This window comes from Marmota marmota, unplaced genomic scaffold (assembly GCF_001458135.2).
Source record: "Marmota marmota marmota unplaced genomic scaffold, marMar, whole genome shotgun sequence".
Taxonomy (NCBI): Eukaryota; Metazoa; Chordata; class Mammalia; order Rodentia; family Sciuridae; genus Marmota; species Marmota marmota.
The window spans coordinates 6,171,310-6,192,970 of record NW_026000185.1 but is presented as its reverse complement, the minus strand read 5'-3'; the positions used below and the strand labels follow the sequence as shown (position 1 = coordinate 6,192,970).

The 21,661-nt window shown below is 40.5% G+C and overlaps 1 protein-coding gene across 1 annotated transcript; it reads left to right on the top strand.

Annotated features, from left to right (window-relative positions):
* The first annotated feature begins 9,650 nt into the window (after nucleotides 1–9,650).
* On the top strand, nucleotides 9,651–11,464 carry LOC107146679 (olfactory receptor 15). The gene has a single exon (XM_015490828.2). The coding sequence runs from the start codon at nucleotides 10,369–10,371 to the stop codon at nucleotides 11,305–11,307; it is 939 nt and encodes a 312-aa protein (XP_015346314.1). The 5' UTR covers nucleotides 9,651–10,368; the 3' UTR covers nucleotides 11,308–11,464.
* Nucleotides 11,465–21,661: the final 10,197 nt, after the last annotated feature.

The window sequence follows — 21,661 nt, the reverse complement described above, 5'->3', positions numbered from 1 at the left end:
ACAACATCTTTGTTTGTATGTGGTGCTGTGCTGAGGATCGAACCCCGGCCGCACGCATGCCAGGTGAGTGCGCTACCGCTTGAGCCACATCCCCAGCCCTGTCATAGATTTTAAACAAAGTTACATTGGGGATTCTAGAAGGTATACCAATACCTGAAAAGAAATAAAAGATACAAGGAATGGAAATGCAGAAAGAAAGTTATTCATATTAGGGTTACAGTTCCAGGTAAAATAGAGTGAAATGCTTTCTTCATCTTTGCTGTTATATTGAACTATGAAATCTAGATAATGCATAGAGCAGTTATTAGATAACTCTGAAAAGTTAACAGCAGGTAATTTAGGAAAGAACATCAGAATTGGAAAATGTTACTGAATTGATTATGAGTTCTGTTTATTTTCCTCTGGTGTCTCTTCAACTCCAACTCAACACAATTATAAACCTATAAGTGGGCTTGGGTTGTAGCTCAATAGTAGAGCAATTGCCTAGCATGTGTGAAGCACTGGGTTCGATCCTCAGCACCACATAAAAATTAATAAAATAAAAGTATTGTGTCATCTAAAAATAAAAATAAAACATTAAAAAAAAACCTGTAAGAGAGAGGGGCTGGGGTTGTGGCTTAGTGGTAGAGTGCTTACCTAGCATGTGCAAGGCCCTGGGTTTAATCCTCAGCACCACATAAAAATAAATAAATAAAGTAAACATATTGTGTCCAACTACAACTAAAACATAAATATTTTTTAAAAAACCTGTAAGAGTACTATAGTGAAGACTGAGAAAAACAACCATTTTTAATGATAGAAACTTTCAGCAAATTAGGAATAAAATGGAATTCCTCAACCTGTAAAAGAGCACCTATGAAGAGCCTACAGCTAATATTACTAATGATCAAAGACTGGACACTTCCATCTGAGATCACGAACAAGGCAAGCAAGGAACCTACTCCTATTATTCCTACTCAACAGAGCACTAGAACTCTTAGCCATTGAATAATGCAAGAGGAAGAAATGAAGACATCCAAACTAGAAAGGGAAAGCTAAAGATGTTCCTATTAAAAAATGACATGATGGTCAATGTAGAAAATCCTAAGAACCAACAAAGAGTTCTATAATAAGTAATTTTAGTAAGAACATAGGATACATGGTCAATAAGCAAAATTAATTATATTTCTATAGACTTGCACTTATAATAACTTCAAAAATGAAAGAAATCTAACATGTACAGGATATTTATAATGAGAACTATAAAACACTGGTCAAAAGACACCATAAATAAATGGAAAACACATACCGTGTTCAGAAATTGGAAAGATTCAACATGATATACAATGTCAGTTCTCCTGAGACAGCAATAGATTTAATGCAAGGTGGAAAAGTAAGCATCTAGAATAATAGTCAAAAACTGTTTTGAAAAATTAGAATGGATTTTAAGGGCAGAGGGTATGACTCTGTAGTGGAATGTTTGCCTAGCATGTGGGAGGCCCTGGCTTAGTCATCAGAAACAGAGACACACACACACACACACACACACACACACGCAGATTTTTAGAATTATAAAACTCTTTAAAGCTGTATTACTCAAAACAGTGGGTTATTGGTAAAGAACAGACACATAGACCATTGGAAGAAAATGAAGAGTCCAGAAATAGACCCACATAAATATGGCCAATTGATTTTTTTTTTTTTTTTGGATGAGGGATTGAACCCAGGGGTGCTTTGTCACTGAGCCACATTCCCAGTCCTTTCGATTTTTTTTTATTTTGAAACAAGACCTTGCTAAATTGTTGATGCTGGCCTCAAACTTGCAATCCTCCTGCTTCAACCTCCCAGGATGCTGGAATTGCAGACATGTGCCACTGCACCCAGTGCCAGTTGATTTTTGTAGGCAACTTTTTAATGACATGGTATTCACATAAAACAAAAGTTACTATTTTAAATCCAATGGCATTTGTACATTCACAATGTTATGTAACCAACCAGCAGCTTGATCTAGTTCTAAAACATTTTTCTTGTTGGCCTTTTCTCTTCTTTGGAAACTGTTCCAACTCCTCTGCCTATTCAAAATCATGTTGTTTGTCCTTTTGTTTTTGAGTTGCAGTATTTAAAAATATATGTGAGATATTAAACTCTTATCCTACCTGGGAGCAACTACTGTTTCCCTCTCTGTAGGTTTTGTTTTTCACCTGCATGATAATGTATTTTGTTTGATGCACAAAAGCTTTTAATTTTCATATAGTTTAATCAATCTAGGAATCAACTGCCAAATTCAAGGTCATAAAGATTTAACAGTTTTCCGTTAAGTATTTCAGGGTTTTATCTTTTGTGTTTAGGTCAGGAGTCCATTTTCAGTTAGTTTTTGTGTTTAGTGTGACTTGATTCTTTTGCATGTGAATATACAATTGTCAAATCACTAACTGGTGAAAAGGTTATTTTCCCCCATTGGATGATATTTGTGCCCTTATGGAAAATCAATTGACCATAAATATGTGGGTAAATTCCTGGAGGCTCATTTCTATTCCAGTAGTCTCTATGTCTATCCTTATTTCAGTATTTCACTATTTGATTACTATGGATTCACAGTAAGTTTTGAAATTAGAAATGTGAATCCTCCAGCTTTGTTCTTTTCCAAGATTGTTTTGGATAATCATGGTACCTTTCAATTCCATATGAATTTGAGGATCAACTTTTTCATTTCTGCAAAATACCATTGGAATTTTAAAGGGGTTATCTTTCCTTTTGTTTGTGTCTCCTTTAATTTTTATCAGTGTACAGATCTTTCATCTCCTTTATTAAATTTCTATAAGTATTTTATTCTTTTGGACGTTATTATAAATTGAATTTTTAAATTTCATTCTTTGATTATTCATTGCTGTTCTACAGAAATACAATTGATATTTCTGTGTTATTCCTGTATCCCATAACTTTGCTAAACTCATTTACTGGCACTCATGGTTTATATGTGGATTTTTGGAATTTTTATATATATAGGATCATGTTATATATTAATAGAGAAGCTTTTCTTCTTCCTTTCCAACTTGGATGCCTTTTGTTTCTTTCACTTGCCTAATCACTCTCACTACAACTGAATATTGGTGGTGAAAGTGGGCATCCATGCTTTGTTCCTGAATCCAGGCAGAAAGTGTCTGGGCTTCTGACCACCCACATGTAAGTTGGAGGTTCCCATACCACCACCTCCTTTGATTCAATCATTTGCTATAATGGCTTGCACAACTCAAGGAAATACTGACTTCCCTTTACTGGTTTATTGTAAAGGACATTTCAAAGGATGCAGATGAATAGCAAGATGAAGAGGCACATAGGGTGAGGTCTGGAAGGTTCCTGAGTGTAAGAGCTCCCATCCCTGTGGAGTTGGGGATGTGACATACTCTGAGCAAACAGACAAGTTCAACAACCTCATGCTTTAAATGAATATGGAGGCTTCATCAAATAGGCACGATCACTTATTACTCAGTCTTCAGCTCCTCTCCCTTCCCAGTGGTATGTGGTAAGGATGAAAGTTTTAAGCTTCTAATCATGTTTTTTTCCTCTTATCATGCAGCCCAGTAATTGTACTTTGGGCATTTATCACAGAGAAATAAAAATTTGTATTCACACACAATCCTGAACACAAATGTTCATAACAACTACATTCACAATAGTCAAAACTTAAGAAACACCCCAGATGTCCTTCAGTAGGTGAATATTAGACAAATTGGTATTTTCATACTATGGAATAATACTGACCAATAAAAAGGAATGAACTATTGATTCATGCAACAAGTTGGATGGATTTCCAGTGAATAATGTTGAGTGACAAACACCAATCCCGAAAGGATACATACTATATGGCTCTACTTAATATTGATTTTTGGAGTGACAAAACTTTACAAATTGCAAAGAAATTAGTTATTATCAGTGTTATGGGAGTAGGAGGTGGGTGGAAATGGTTCCAATACAGCAACATGAGGGATCCTTATGTTGATGGAATTGTTCTCTATCTTGTTGTAGTGTTGCATACATAAACTTACACATGCAACAAAATTTCAGAGAGCTAAACACATGCACACAAACAAGTACAAGTAAAACTGGGAAAATATGAATAAGATTGGTGAATTATATAACAATTACATGGTTATGATAGTAAACTGTGGCTCTAGTTTGGGATATCAGGTGAAGGACATATGGAATCTCTGTATTATTTCTTATAACTGCATGTGAATATATAATTACCTCAATAAAATTTTAATTTAAAATGGATAAAATTATGAATGTACACTTTACCAAAAAGGGTGTAAGGATCGTAAAAATGTTCCTTTTCCTCCATGTCCTTTCCAGCATTTATTATTTTTTTTAAAGAGAGAGAGAGAGAGAGAGAGAGAGAGAGAGAATTTTTTAATATTTATTTTTTAGTTTTCGGCAGACACAACATCTTTGTTTGTATGTGGTGCTGAGGATCGAACCCGGGCCGCACGCATGCCAGGCGAGCGCGCTACCACTTGAGCCACATCACCAGCCCTATTATTCTTTTTTTAATGTTTATTTAGTTGTAGATGAACACCCAGTATCTTTATTTATTTTTATGTGGTGCTGAGGATTGAACCCAGTGCCTCACACATAAGAGGTAAGCACTTTACCACTGAGCTATAGCCTCAGCCCCTATTCTTTGTATTCTTAATGGTTGCCATTCTAACTAGAATGAGATGAAATCTCAGTGTAGTTTTGATTTATATTTCCCTAATTGGTAAAGATTTTGAACATTTTTTATTTTTTAAATTTGTTCTAATTAGTCATACCTGACAAGAGAATGCATTTTGACATGTTGTATACAAATGGAGCACAACTTCTCATTCCTCTGTACATGGTGCAGAGTCACACTTTAATTCTTTAGGATAAATACTGAGGAATAGTATAGCTGGTCATATGGTGGTTAGTGTAGTCATACATGTATATGGGGTAATAATGTTTATCTTTGAACATTTTTTTTTGTATATTTTTGGCCATATTTATTCTTCTTTTGAGAAATATCTGTTTAATGCATTTGCTCATTTACTAATTGGGTTATTCTTTATTTGGTATTAAGATTTTGAGTTCTTCATATATTCTGGATATTAATCCCTTTTGTTGGAAGAGTCGTTATCAAAGATTTTCTCCTTCTGTAGGCTCTGTCTTCACATTATCATTTCCTTTGCTGTTCAGAAACTTTTAATTTGATATCATCCATTTGTTAATTCTTAGTATTATTTCTTGAGCTTTAGGAGAAAAACTGACAGTATCAAAGGGAGAAATAATTCTACAATAATAGTTGGAAACTTCAATACTTCATTTTCAGTAACAGAAGATCCAGACAGAAGACTAACAAGGACACAGAGTTTTTGAACAACACTAAAATCCAACTAGTCCTAAAAGACACAGAACATTCCACCTAACAACAGGAAAATACACATTTTTTTAAGGATAGGCCATATATTAAGCCACAAAACAAGACTCAGTGAATAAATAAAACATTAAAAAATTCTCTCTCTCTCTCTCTCTCTCTCTCTTTAAAAAAAAAAGAAAAGCTATAAAAAGGGCATTAAAAGGGAAGAAACAGAAAGAGCTATGGCACAGTACATTGAGGTAAATTTTAAAACTTGCATGCACAAAGCAGAATTTTGTATTTTATAAGGATACATATATATCCAAACACTGGTATATTAAACACATTAGAGTAGGTACCTATGGGAGTGTGGAGAAGAATGTCAATGGGATTGGGAATAGAGTAAAAAAAATTAACAAAATATTTAAATAAGAGAAGTCTTGCAGGAACCAATGATAACGACATGTGCAAGAATTCATAGAGGTGCCATGACTTGCTGAATTTCCCAGCGGCTGGACATTGAGATTCTCCAGTCTCTCCTCAGGATGGATTTGAAGTCAAATAGACCCACTATTAGAGGCTCTGCATTTACTAGCCTTTTGCCTTTGGTCAAGTTAGTTAATGCCTCTCAACCTTATTTCCTCTCTTGTACAACAGGAAGAATAATGTTTATCTGGCATGGTGGTTGTGATCATGTTTGTGAACTGCTGAGTACAGTGTCTGGCATGCAGCACAAGCTAACAGGTGGTGCTTACCATCATGAGAGAATGTTTGGAGTCTGCCCACTGGAAGGAGAGCCCCACTGGGCAGGTATCAGGCCAGTCTTGCCAATGCCTATGCCCTCTCTCCAGAACCTGGCACACTGTATATTCTTTGGGTCCAGTTTTTGTTTGTTTGTTCAGCACTGGGGATTGAACCTAGGGCCTCCCACATCTAGAGTCTACCACTGAGCTACATCTTCAGGTAAGTATCTATTTCTCCAATGAATGAGGTTTCTAAGTCAGCTATTTAGGGGATTACTCATTTTCTGTAACATCTAATGCCCTACCAGATTGCCAGCTTCCTCCTATGCATTTGTTTAGAAGTGGTTGTAAATTTGCTTTTCATACAGCACTGTATGATAGTATCTAAGTTTCATGTCCCTATTTATGGTTTTGTTAGGACCAAGATAGGGGGCCTCCTTTCTCTGCCCTCACCCCACAAAAAGAGCTAAAATTCCAAGAGATATCTTATAGATGAAGAGTCAAAACAGTCTCTCCCTTTGCACAGGACAGCTGGCTTCTACCTGGTGCCAAGAGCCACCTCTGGGCCACACCTAACACCAGTCAAGTCACATGGTCACTTCATACTTGGTCCACTCCTGTGCATGGGGGATAATAGACCTGGCCCCTCTGCGGTAAAAAATGTTTTAAGAACTAAGTTAGCTAGCATGTAAACAGGTGAAAAGAATAAAATTATATACACAGTGAGTATTTAATGAATGCAACTATTCTTACTTCTAGATCAATTAGTGCTCTGTGTTCAGGGAGGGAGTCCAAGTAGAAGACGAAGTGTGTTCTTCAGGGACACCATTTTCCTGTGTCCTGGCCACTAGGGCCTTTTGTGCTAATTGCATGGTAGGGGTGAGAGGGCTGAAATCCCCCCCTTGGGCCCTGCTGATACCCAGGCATCTGGGCAGCAGACCCAGGCTGCTCAGAGGGTCAGGACCAACGACAGTAGCTGCTCGGCACAGGAGGACAGTGCCCACAACGCCTGCTCCAAGTCCCACACTTGCCTTCTCCATACACCGAGCATTGGGCAGAGGAACAATGCGGGAATCCTGAAGCCAAAGGTATAGTTCCATAAACACTTCCTAGATTTCATTATTGAAGAACAGAGAGCATAAGGGAGAGGCAAAGGGAGAGTGAATACAAGGAAAGGGGAGTGAAAGGGAGAGTGTTAAAGGTCTTTCAAATATTCTGCTTTGTGTTCTTCCTTTAGGAGCAAGGCAGGACCATGTGATATTAGAGCCGCAAGCTCTGATAGACTCATGACCTTCTTCATCAGCAAAGAGGCAAACTGGGAAGAAAAAAAAAATCCAACAGGCGAAAGAAGTTTTATAATATCTTAAGACCCCCTTAACAAAAGTCATTTGTAAGAGAATCCAGGAGACAAGATGGGCATTTCTTTTGTTGTTGTTGTTGTTTTAAATATATTTTTAGTTGTTGGTAGACCATTATTTTACTTATTTACATGCAGTGCTGAGAATCAAACCCAGTGCCTCACACATGCCAGGCCAGTGTATTACCACTGAGTCACAGCCACAGCCCCCAGACAAGATGTGTATTTCTTAATCTGACTTTAAAACCCCAACCTGCCTAGCACAGTGGTGCATACCTGTAATCCCAGTACTTGGGAGGCTAAGGCAAGAGATCACAAGTCTGAGGCCAGCCTCAGCAACTTAGCAAGACCCTGTCTTTAAATGAAAAGTAAAAAGGACTGGGGCTGGGCTGGGGATGTGGCTTAAGCGGTAATGTGCTCGCCTGGCATGCGTGGGGCACTGAGTTCAATCTTCAGCACCATATAAAAATAAAACAAAGATGTTGTGTCCACCAAAAACTAAAAAATAAATATTAAAAAATTCTCTCTTTCTCAAAAAATATATTAAAAAAGGACTGGGGCTGTAGCTTGTGATATGTCCCTGGGTTCAATATCCAGTATCAAAATAAAACAAAACCCAAACTAACCATCGAAAAAACCCTTTTTGTATGCACAACCCTGCCCTAGGAACAGAATCCTCATGCAGAAAATCTTAAGCAGAGTTCAGTGCCTAGAGGCAGGTCGATTCCTAAGCAGAAAGAATTTACCACTATGTCATCAAGTCAAAGTCTCACAAAGTTGTAACAGCTTCTCCTGCTTTCTAATTTTAATTATTTATTTGTTTGTTTGCTTGTCTGTTTGTTTGTTTATTTATTTAGTTTGTTTGTTTCCAGCAAGCTCAGGTGTTTAAAATCATATCAGAACAGTGAAAATATTAACTGGAAGGAACATCCCAAACTTCCCAAGTAAACTTATAGACAGGTAAAGGTTAGAGCCATCTGTGTACCAGGTGAGTGATTCCTAAAGATCCTCCACCTTGGGCTTCCATGCCCAAACTGCATGCCCATGCAGGGTGGAAAGTTCAGTATCACCCTTTCTGAACTCTTTCTAAAATGCCAATGCTTCTGGGTTAACTGAAAACTCCCAGATGATTAGAGAGAACCAGGAAATTTCAAGGGAAAGAAAAGGCCCCAAAGGTCCTTGATGAACACAAGCTTGTGGTTATCATTGTGTTTGCTCGGGGATTTGTCCAGCTCAGGCCAAGAGTCCAGTTGGTCTGGTGCTTCCTCTAGAGCTCATGGAACAGCTTCTCCACCCTAGAAATGGCCTTTCTGTTCCCATTTTGGCATGTTTATTCCTTAGCTAAAAACTGCTTGGAAGACACAAAGCAGGGACTGACAGGAACTATGGCACTGCTGGACAACCATTGAGCACAAGCCATGCAGAATGAGCAACGCGGGGAGGACGGGCAGCAGTGCCTGTCTTTCTTTCCTCTAAAGGGATTCAAAGGGCTGGGCACCTCAACCAGCAGCAATTAGTAAGACAGGCATCAGCAAGAACTTCGGAACAGAAAGATGAGTTGATTATAAGGCTGGTTACTTAATCCATGGCTCTCTTAGGTCCTGGATGAAAAGAATAAGCAATCCTCTCTTCCTTTAGGGGGGGTCAGAGGGAGGTTGGAACACCCTCTGTCAGTCATTATCCCTGACTCTGTGGAAGTACTCAACTACTGACTCAAAAGCAAACATTTGAAAGGAATTTCCTTTCTTAACTCCTTTGGATTCTAGCATCAGGATCTCCACTATTTTTGCTGTGTGTTAATGAAAAGGAAAATTCCTGGGATTCTTAGCCAAGAGGTATGGCCCAGTGGCCCCTGCCTCATGTACCAGAAGCAGCTAATTGCAACCTCACACTGCTTTAAGTAGCATCTCTTGTCTTTGGACCACAGTGCTGAAAAATAAACAGCATTCCCTCCCAGTTGTCGTATCCAAATGACCCTCAAAACTATTTCTGTTTTATTCTCAGATTCATTTGTTAGTCAAAAGAAGAGGTTGGACCTTGGTTTATGATCTTCAGGAAAGCCTATATCCCGTCCAAGGAAAGAGACACTAATTGGTCCATTGTTAACAAGAGCATATTTGTGAGACATTAAGAATTATCCCATGGTTTAGAGGTGGGCATAGCAGTCATACATGGCAAAGGTCAGGAATTTCCTCTGACATATTCTAGTTTTCCTTACTGATTATGGATATGTGTTGGCTGATTTAACTCTTTTTGGGGTAACCCCCATTTATATCTTCAACCTGTTCCACTTAAACTTGTTTTGGCTTTTTGTGAAGTTCTACATTTGCCTCTTTTAACTCTTATATTCATATCTTCTGTATTTGGTGAAAGAGTCTATATTCAATGTTACCATTCTTTTCATGATTTTATAGATTCATCATGTTGTTCCTCCAACTTCAGCTTTCTAGATTAGGATTTTTCACCTGAGATGAGAGGGACAGCAAAGAAGGGAAAGGAAACTGATCAGAAACTTCTGGGGAGCTTTTTTGAATTCAGTGTGTCTGCTTTCCCTTTCCTGAGCATATCAAAGCTTGGCTGGGGAAATTTTTATTTTGAGAATTTCCATATGTATTTATTTCTAACAGCTCCCTCTGATGTGTTGTAACCATTGTTCTGAATTGAAGAGCCCTAATCTCATTGTTCTGTCTTCATGCCTGTGCCAGCTCATATTTGACATTCAGATGTGATGGACAAGTTATTGGGGGTTACAGTTAAAGACTGCAATCATAGAAGTTGGGCTGGTCCATAACCGTAGAGCCCAGATAACCACTGGAACTTTCCTGAGCAGACCCACCAGTAGCTTCTTCTTCCCTTGCTTTTCTCGCAGCAGTTTTCCCTGAACAGAGTCTTCCAGTGACTGAAGGCAACCAGTGATGGAAGTGGGCAGCAACAGCTCCTCAGAGCGCTTCATTCTGATGGGTCTCTCTGACCATCCCCAGCTGGAGATGATCTTTTTCATAATCATTCTCTTCTCTTATATGCTGACCCTTGTTGGGAACTCAACCATCATCCTGCTTTCCTGCCTTGATGCCCGGCTACACACACCCATGTACTTTTTCCTCAGCAACCTCTCCTCCCTGGACCTCGCCTTTACTACCAGCTCAGTCCCCCAAATGCTGATCAATTTATGGGGCCCAGACAAGTCCATCAGCTATGGTGGCTGTGTGACCCAACTGTATGTCTTCCTTTGGTTGGGGGCTACTGAGTGCATCCTACTTGTGGTGATGGCATTTGACCGCTATGTGGCAGTTTGCCGGCCCCTGCACTACACAACCATTATGAATCCTCGGCTCTGCTGGCTGCTGGCTGCTGTGAGCTGGTTGGGGGGCTTGGGTAACTCTGTAATCCAGTCCACATTTACTCTGCAGCTCCCATTCTGTGGACACCGGAGGGTAGACAACTTCCTGTGTGAGGTGCCCGCCATGATCAAGCTGGCCTGTGGAGACACAAGTCTCAATGAGGCCGTGCTCAATGGTGTCTGCACCTTCTTCACTGCAGTCCCACTGAGTATCATCCTGATCTCCTACTGCTTCATTGCTCAGGCCGTGCTGAAAATCCACTCTGTGGAGGGACGGCGAAAGGCCTTCAACACTTGCCTCTCCCATTTAGTAGTGGTGTTCCTCTTCTATGGCTCAGCCATCTATGGGTATCTGCTTCCGGCTAAGAGCAGCAACCAGGACCAGGGCAAATTCATCTCCCTCTTCTACTCTGTGGTCACACCCATGGTGAATCCTCTCATTTATACTCTAAGGAATAAAGAAGTGAAGGGATCCCTGAGAAGGCTGCTGGGGAAAGGAAGAGAAGCTGGCTGAGAGATGAGGAAACTCCTTTGTTATTTATTGTCTCTTCATTTCTGCACACTTTTTCTCATTATTTCTCTGGACAGATGAGCATGAGGAGTACTAACCCCAGTAAATCAAGGCATGTCCCTGACAGCCCTGAACTGTTGGTTCATGGTTAGTGTTATTTGATACAATCTATATTTACCAGAAATCCCACTGTGGGCTACAGATAACAGGGCAGATGTGTGTTATCGAAGGCTTAGAAGGTATTTACCTATACAGTTCTGTCTCATTCTCTTTGTCCCTATTGTCCACATATTACTTATTATGCCTTGTATTTCTGCAAAGTACTGTATGATTCTAAAGAAAGCAAATTTACTTGCATTTTCTTAATGTTTCTATAATTTGATGAAATCAAATAATCTATTATTAACTGCATATGAAAACCTGCCAGAAGCTATCCATGAACTGTACATGAACCAAATCTGCAAGGAAACCACTGGGTAGGAAAGTCTGGTATCCAGGAACTCACAGCGGAACTCCTGCCGGTCTGAGATGACCCAGTACATGTGATATCCTATCTAGCTCTGCCAGTTCAACACTGCACTGGAGTTGGCGTGACCCACTGGAGCCACATAGACACATAGCCTCTCAGAGATGGGTGTGGCTTGCCAAGATGCCAATCAACATGTTGACTGCAGGACACCATGAAGGAAGACTCCACCTGCTGAAATCTTATCCCTGCCTTTGATGTACTCTCCCTTAAATAAAGGACTGGAGCCATTTTCTAGTTGTTTGGTTCCAGCTCCTACCAGGACTGGAGAACCTATCATTAGAATCTATTTTCTGACTCTGGCTCTTAATTCTTAACTAATTATTTCGGACTTTCTTTTTCTCAGGTGACTCATCACCTCCTGAGCAGAAAACTACCCTGGCAGGGTGCTGGCAACCCCACAATAAAAACACAAGCAAATCATTTTTGTATCGTACCTATCCATCATATTCATCTCCCTCTCTTAGTCTCTTCTCAACACTATGTCTATTGAATTATGCTTCCTATCCACATATATCTCTATCATTTTATTTTTCCATATGTCTACATTCAAATTTCCCTTCTGTCTAGTATTTAATGAGAAAAGGCAGGCAAAGTATTTGCCTTTCTGTTCTAGCCAAAGTATATGCCTTGATCTGATTTTATTAAAATCATCCTACCTGAAAGTCCTAGCCATCAGGTTTGCCCAGTATTTGGATATGCTGGTCTAGTTAGTGGGTTATAGAATGCCCCAAGATTCCTTAAGCAAATTTAGGAGCCCAAGAAAGATCCACTGATAAGCCATGTCCTCTGCCTCAGCATCTAGCTTTTTATCCCTTCAGCTTGTAGAACTCAGCAACTGATCTAGCACACGATGACTCAAGGAACTCATGTATTGGAATCAGAATGCCAGTGTGATTCTGCCCCTTACTAGAACTTGCAAAGTAATGGTCATGTGCTACTGCTGTTCATGTATTACCTCCCCCACAAGAAGCCAGGTTAATATGAGAAAGTTGCTTAGCAACTACATTACCAGAGAAAAGGAAATTGATAGGTTTTAGAACCAATTTCAAAAGGATCTTCAGTTGTTTCATAGCACTTAAATACATGCCTCATACCTAGTAGATGTTCAATAAATGCTTAGTCAGTTGAATTAGCAAACTTCACCAATCCTCATTTTCATCCTAAGAACCGTTTGTCAAGTAGACCATTTTCATGTTTGCCAATTTGGTGTTATACTATCAGTTTGATAGCATCAAACGAAGAATGATAATTTTTTTTTCATTTCTACATTTCCATAATTCCAAAGCTAATTGGAATAATCACATTCTCCTTTCTTGAATTCATTTTTTTCAGTTACAGATCAAATCCTGCTTTTTCAGTGTCTTACATAGCAATAGTGAAGAATGTCTCTAGGACTAGCAAACTAGAAGCATGATTTTGGTGAATTCATCAGTTTAAAGTTTTGCACACTCAAAACTTGTATTGATCATCACACTCAAATTACATCAAGTTCTCAGGAGGTAGGGTTATAATGACCAAGCTTGTAAAGCTGTTCTATAAGCCAGATTGCCAGCTGATTAATTTGTAAGAATAGTTAAGTACCAAGAAGACTGAAGAGTCCTATCAGGTCAGTTCATCTAAATTATGAAATATTGACAGGCATGATGGCACACACCTGTAATCGAAGCTTCTTGGAGCAGGAAGATCATAAGTTCAAGGTCAGCCTGGGCAACTTAGTGAGACCCTGTCTAAAAATAAAAAGTAAGCCAGGCACAGTGGTGCACACCTGTAATCCCAATGGCTGAGGAGGCTGAGACAGGAAGATCAGGGGTTCAAAGCCAGCCTCAGCAACAATGAGGGGCTGAGAAACTCTGAGACCCTGTATCTAAATAAAATTCAAAATAGGGTTGGGGATGTGGCTCAGTGGTCAAGTGACCCTGAGTTTAATCCCTGGTACCAAAAAAACAAATAAATAAATATAAAAAATAAAAGGGCTGAGGATGTAGCTCAGTGGTAAATCACCCCTGAGTTCAATCCCCAATACTACAAAAAAATCAATTGATTTTGAAATACCTAGCATTTTCTCAAAATGCTCTCCAATAGCTCAGTGGTAAATCACCCCTGAGTTCAATCCCCAATACTGCAAAAAATCAATTAATTTTGAAATAACTAGATAAAATACAGAAGGGGGAAAAAGCATTCTTGAAACATTTTGGAGTTCTGCAGGGCCTCCCTAGGGGAAGTATGGGAGTTATAGAAGCTGTAAGACACAGGAATGAGGAGGAGAAAACACTAGCCTAAATTGGAAAGTGAGCACATCATGGGGTTTTCAGAGAACATTATCAAGATGTGCACATTTATGTTCCATCCTCAATGGTGGGCATGAAGCAAAGTCAAAAATAGAAGGGAGGGGCTGGGTTTGTGGCTCAGTGGTAGAGCGCTTGCCTAGCATGCATGAGGCACTGGGTTTGATCTGATTCCCAGCACCACATTAAAAAAAATCTAAATAAACAAAATAAAGTTATTGTGCCCATCTACAACTAAATATATTTTTTAAAAAATAGAAGGGAGACAGGTACTGTGGTGTACACCTGTATTCCCAGCTACTCAGGAGATTAAGGCAGGAGGCTTGCAAATTCCAGGCTAGCCTAGGTAATTTAGTGAGACCCTGTCTCAAAATGAATAATAAGTTTCCCAGGCAAGTTAGGAAAGGCTAAAATGTTAATTGTAAGAAAAGAAAATAGAAGCCATGTTTTGAAGACTTCTATTACAGCTCTGAATTGCATGCAGTTACTTGGGCAAGTGGGTCAGGGCTCAGTCCTGAGACAGGCAGAAGGGAAAAATCCAGTAACAATATTTTCTCTATCAACGAATGAGAGTGGCAATCATGGGAGAGTGAAGAATTCCAAATGGGTAATATCAGTTAAAATCAACATGGCATAGAATATCAGTGTTCAGCCGGGCCTTAGAGATATACCATATCAGTATGTGGAAAAGGGTTCTTAAATTTATGTGGAAGGGAAAGTAGACTATGGTGAATCAATGAATAAAAATAATGTGAGGTGACAAGCAACAATAATCATAGATGATAACATTATATTTCTGAGTGACCAGACAAAATAAAAGGCATAGAATGGATGATTCTTCTTGGCTGTTGTTTGGTACAGTCCCATTTCTAAATCATGTATAGTCTTTATAGTTTCTAAGGACAAGAATCAAAATGCTCTTTTATATGATCACATAAAAATAAAAATGGCTGTAACATAGCTCAGTGTTAAGGCACCCCTGGGTTTAGTTTCCAGTGCTAAAAAAGGACAAAAACGCAATTAAATATGAGGCATGCTCTTTTTATTGAGGATATTAAAATCCTATTCCTATATCTAGGGTTCCAGAAGAAAAAGAATGTCTAATCTCTTATTCAGCTGGAAATTCAGAAAATGAAAACATTATCTCCAAGACCTATATAAGGTACTATCTAAGGTTGATAGCTTAGTAAAACAGAAGTTTAAATACACTTGTCTAATCAGAAAGCTTAAGCAGTTTTAATAATCAATTTCATAAAGCCCATCATGGAGTCCACTTATGCCCCATGTCATGCCCTGTGAGATATCAATGGCTGTATGAATACCTGGATCAATTGAGCAAAATTTAAACCATTCAATGAAAAGAGAGAGTCAGCCCCTTTCTTGAATTCCATGGTTGTTTTTAGGAGAGGTTAGAACAAAGGAGTTGGTGAGAAATAAACAACCCCCAACCAACACTGTTCATGCAGGGCTCCTGACTGAACTCCATCCTGACTCTGCAACCTGTTCTCAAGGTTGCTCTTCCCATTTGCACCACCTTTTACTTTCTCCCTATTTCAATCTCCAACATTGTAAGTGCACTGAGGTAACTCCAAGGACATAATTTAATGTGAAGTACTCCATATAGAGTGACATTTTTAAAGTTTTCACATATTTATTACTCAATCAACCTACTGGGACAGAGCATAGAAACAAAAGAAATCATATCCCCTGCCCCCACAAAAAATATGTCCAACTTTCCAGGCAGTGGTATCACTTTCAGATTAATCCAGTAAAATTTTAGTGACCTCAATGCAGCATAAAGATGTATGCCATTTCATGTGCAATTCCTTATAGATGCAGCCTGGTTCTTTTCCAAAGACTCTGCTTGGAGTTGTTCCTGGTTTTATTACTAATTTTTTTCTGAATCCATTAGAGAAGGGGCAATTTTGCTTTTGTTTATTGGCTGGGAATTGTTTGATCTGAAATGTCTTCTGAGAAGATATAGCAAGGAACAAAGTCAAGTGCACCACACCATGATGGCTGAGAAAAAAAGCCAGGGAAATTTTTGTAATCCTTTCACAAGCAAAATGTATACATTCTATAATAAATATAGTTTATTAAAAATAACTATATTTATAATAAACCTCATGTGTGAGGTAGAGAAGAAAATTGGTGTAGTGGGAAAATAAGAAGAAAGCACCACTTTTCTTCAGACATTTTCTTGGAATAGGTATTTTAGAATATGAGAAATGAGAAGCACAGAGAAAATAGGGTAGGTTTGAGCAAATTGAGTGATGTGGATGGTAGATGTCTTCTCAACATTAACTTGAACCCAGTGGTTCAAGAGGGTAAGCATTAGGATGATCAGGAAAGCCATCTAGTTGGGTGAGGTGGTGTACTCCTGGAGTCCCAGTGACTCAGGAGGCAGAGGCAGGAGGATCACAAGTTTGAGGTCGGCCTCAGCAATTTAGTGAGACCCTGTTTGAAAATAACAAATAAAAAGGGCTGGGCATATGGCTCAGTGGTAGATCACCTCTGGGTGCAAGCCCCTGTACCACAAAAAAAACCCCACACTGAACTAAAAAGATTATTAAGATAAAGTGTGAAGGTTGAGGTCCAGATGTATGTATGAATCAGTGGAAGCCAGTCCAGACAGTAGGGAGAGAGAGCAAAAGTATGGATTTCCTTGATGACAAGACAATCTTAGCAACAATAATAAGGTACCAAGTTATGGGTGTTTTAAAATGGGCCTGCGAGTTCTTTGATATACTATGCCTCTCTTCCTAAGGTAGAGCCCAATTCCTCTACCCCTGAGTGTGAACTAAATATTGTAACTGACTTCTAAAAAAAAAATAGAAATGATAGTGTGTGGCTTTAGAGACCTAGTCCTAACAAGCACTGAGGCCATTTCCTTACTTGGTTTGTTCATTGTACATCTTTTTACTGGTTTCAATTGGCTTGATCCCTGTCACCTATGGCTACATTGCCATAGATGACTGAAGATCTGATCTTACAAGGACAAATAGGAGCACAGACTTTGGAACACGCAGGTCCCACAATGTGGTAGTGGTCTTTCCTTGGGACAGTCACCTCTGACTAAATCTAGCATAGGAACAACTACTTCCTTGATCAGATCAAACTCTCTATTCTTATTGGTTACACCCATGTTTCATACTCTCATGGACAGCATGAGGAGCAAAACCCTTAGGGGTACACTGAAGAAGCTTCTAGGTGGTTCAGAGATGCAGAACTATGGCCATCAAAAGCATGGTTATGTCCTTGCTTCTCCCCACACAAAGGCTCTTTCTCTCTCTTTCCTGTCAATGCAGCCATCTATTATCTTACCATCTGAATAGAAGGCAGCAAGGTAACTTAAAAAGTCATGACACTGGGAGTAGAAATACTTGAGTATTTGCTTTACCACTGATTATTGGAAGGGCCAGCAGATGGCAGTGTAGTGACCATAGGCTGTCCCTAAAACCAATCTGCAACCAGTTTGTTAAATAAACATACTTGGGAACCCTCTCCGTGCTATGTTTAATCAAAGATGAAATACTTTATCAGTCCATTTCACATTCCACTTGCCTCAGTCTATATTCTGATGGATTACTGCTCTTTGTGCTACCACTACCTTTATAAACCATAGATGGATGAAGAGGAGCAAAAATGAAGGCAGAAAACCATATTTAGAAGTCTTAATATTGTCCTCCACTCTTTCACTTGCACTGCAAATCCCAATCCTCTTCAAAATAAGTCCAGAAACTCCCAATTCAGAATAAGAGATACATGAAAAGCAGAAGAGTGTTTGAATGTCCATCAAAAGGGAAATGATTGAAGACTGAATATATATTGTGGTACAGGCCTAAATGCAGTTTTAGAATATGAGGTGGACATACAGAATCAGAAAAAAATTAAGACACCACATAGATTATATATATTTAGTTAAGAAAGATATAGTTATCATAGTTATTTTCTCTAGGGTCTAGGGTAGGAATGCACTTCTGGAGGTAGTTATGAAGCTGATTTATTTGTAAGGGAGAACTGTCATAGGAAGACTAGGAATGTTGCAGGAAGAAGCAGGTCCCTCAGTTTCTTATGTCCTGAGCAGGCAAATTACTGATAGCATAGTCATGTTCCCCCCCCCACACACACACCCCAAAGATTTGTTTAAAATGAAATTACATTCAGCATGGACACTGCTCAGTCTCCAGAGTGAGAATGACACCTGTGTTCCCCGGAGGTCCTGTCTACACATTCTTTAGTTTCTGGTTTTGTCAGGCCTGAGAACCTAATTGAGACCAACCAATGTGGTACGTTGGTTTTCTTGCTTTGCTCAATGGGGATATCTACTGATCGGTTTAAGTTTAAGGTCTGTTCTGTATGTGAGGAAATGGGGGTGGGGTGTGGTACTTGTTCTGTCCTTATGGTCTGTGGGCGCCCTGTGATCAGGGCTGACAACCTGTTCTCTTGAGAGGCTGACTGTACACCCTGCTTCTTCAGAAAACTGATTTCCTCTCCCTGGGAAATTGTATCCCTGGGACCTCCCATCGTTCCTGCTGATCCCCAGCTTTTCTACCGATCAAGAATGTTTTGTGGTTCTACCGTAATATTTAAAAACAAAAACACCTTAGGAATAAAGTAGATCAGAAATGAATTTTAACTACTTCTGTCGATAGAAAGTCATCTGAACTCTGCCTCGGATTCCTCGTCTGGAGGGCGAAAGCAGCTCCAGTACCGACGTCCCGGCTGTTGGGCGGGGTTGAGGTCGCGGGGTGTGAGGCACTGCGCCGAACAGAGCAAGCCCCGAGGTGTCAGCACAGTTTCACCACCTCGTCCGTGAAACCGGGTTGTGAGCCTCGCGTCGCCGGCTAACACAAGCGACAAGGGGAAGCGCCTCACAACCGGTGCCTCCGTGGACGCACGGAGGGGTTCTCGGACGTTATGATTGGTCCCAGAGTATGACAGAATGACCCTCACGGGTGAGAACCCAAGTCGATTAGCAGAGGGCGGAAACCAGGAGGAAGGGGGCGGTCTTTGAAGGCGAACTTTCGGACCTGGCCTGTGCGCTTGCGTCTCGGCTCTCAGATCCCGGCGTGCCGCGCGGCAACTTCCGGCATGCCCGCGGTAGCTTCCGGCGTGCTAGGTGAGTCTCGCTGGGCTGGGCTTTTCGTGGCGCGTGTATTTAAGGGCTGTGTCTTCGCCTTCTGCCCCGCTGCTGTCAGCTCCTGGGTCCCGGGACGCAAAACCTCGGTGGCGGAGACAACTGGACCTTCTATCTGGGAGGCGTGGCGTCACCGAAGCCTTCTTGCAAGAGGACTACATAGAAGCTACTTGCCCTCAGAGAGCGGTAGATAAACCCTCCCGAAACCAGTTCTGGTATTAGGTGGGTGCAGATAAAGCGCCCTGAGAGTACCGGGCAGGGGCGAGGCTTCGAAGGATCTGGAGGCTTCAAGAAGGTGGAGGTGGCTTTGTTACAATCCTCATCCTCTCGTTTTCAAGAGGATGAGACCCTCTTGAGGACATAGAATTTTCTTCTACATTTGTAAGGTCTAGGCTCAGGTGTTCTTTCCTGGTTGGGAGGGGTGGAGAACAGCCATTCTTCGTATTCACTGTCTATGGAAAGAATGAATTAGGACTTTGGGGAAAGAGTGTTTCAGGCAGGAAAAGCTTGGTGGGTGAAGATGTTAATCTATTTCTAGATCAGGGATTCTCTACCAGGGGCGATTTTGCCCCTCAGAGGATATTCCCAGACATTGCCAATGTCTGGAGATAATTTTAGTCATCACTGGGATGGTGCTACTGGCATCTAGTGGGAGGTGGTCAGGGATGTAACCAAATATCTTTCAAAACAGGTTGCCCACCTACCCCAACCTAAGATCTATCTTACCCCAAATATCAGTCGTGCTGTTTTAGATGCCCTGCCTTAAAATGATAGTAGTGGAAATGGAAGGGGTACAGATGTCAGAGACATCTCAAGCAAAGACCAGTTTTGCCTCTGCATTAGCTTTTCATCACTGTGACAAATAACAGAAAAACAACTTTGAGGAGAAAACATTTGTTTTCAGCTAAGAATTTTCATTCTGTAGTCATCCAACTCCATTGCTCTGGCCTGAGGTAAGGTAGAAAATAATTGGCTGAAGGATGTGGTGGAGGAAAACTTCTCAGCTCATGTTAGCTAGGGATACAGAGAGGAAGAGGCCAGGGACAGATACAGTCCATAAGGGCATATCTTGAAGGATTCACTCCTTTAATTATGTCCCCCTTTCACCACCTACCAGTAGTCTATTCAGTTATCAATTGATTAATTCATTGATGAGGTCAGAGCCTTTATGAATGTGATGAGAAAACTATACATTCTTTAGTTCTTTTTTAGAGGAAATGAAGAGAAATAAATTCTCACATGACCTCTTTTCCAGAGCAAAGATTTTATCTGAGAGACCTAGCTGGAGGTGATTCTTCAGAGTTGTAGGAACTGAATTTTGAGCTGCAGATCAGCTTATGCAGTTGAACTCCTCACCTATCCTTGTTGTCTCTCAGGTGGTTGATGGTAAAGCTAACCTCTCTCAAAGGGATTGGCAATTTGAAGATCTCCCATCAGCCCTCCAGACTGTAGCAAGTATCTGGGCTTCTCAGGGTCTTCCACCAACTCTGAGAGCTCTGTTGTTAAAGGCAACAGCTGACATTGCACTCAGGAGAGAACTCTGGAGCTAAAGCAATTCCTGACCATCCTACACAGGGAGATTCAAGCTGGGTCTGAGTGATGGAGCATCACCCAGAAAGCAACCACCTTGGTACAGGATTTGGAGTGAGAACCTGGGGGACCAAAGTAACGGCTTTTTTCTGTTTGTTTTTGTATTGGGGATTGAACTCAGGGGTGTTTTACCACTAAGTTACATCTCCAGACCCCATCACTTTTCTGGTGGTGCTAGGAATTGAACCCAGGGCGTTGCATATGCTCGCAAGTGCTCTCCTGCTCTCCTACTGAGATGGGACCCCCAGTCCCATCTCCATCTCTTTTTATATTTATTTATTTATTTATTTATTTATTTTGGGGGGGCTGGGGATTGAACTCAGGGCCTTGTGCATGCAAGGCAGGCACTCTACCAACTGAGCTGTATCCCCAGCCCCTCCTTTTTATTTTTTGTTTTGAGATAGGGTCTCTTTAAGTTGCCAGAGCTGGCCTCAAACTTGTGGTCCTCCTGCCTCAGCCTCCCGAGTGGCTGGGATTACATGCATGTGCCACTGCATCAAGGCAGTGGGAGGGTAAGGGAGTATGGTCAGAGAAAATGGATAGCAGGTTGTAATGGGCTTGGGTATGGGACAGGCAGTGGGAACAGGTGGAAAATCTTGATTTTGTTGCTTTTCCTTCTTTATCACTTCTTTTTTTCCCCAGCCGGTGTCCATGTCAGCCTTCCTAAGAGAATGCTGTTTTTCCTTTCCAGGAGAGTGGGCCAAAGGCAAGACTGGATGTTCTCACCAAACACTAAGCTTTCAGTAGGTCTCTCCTCCTCAATAATGAAGAGAGACACATATCCCCTGTAGAACACAAATTTTTTCCTCTTCA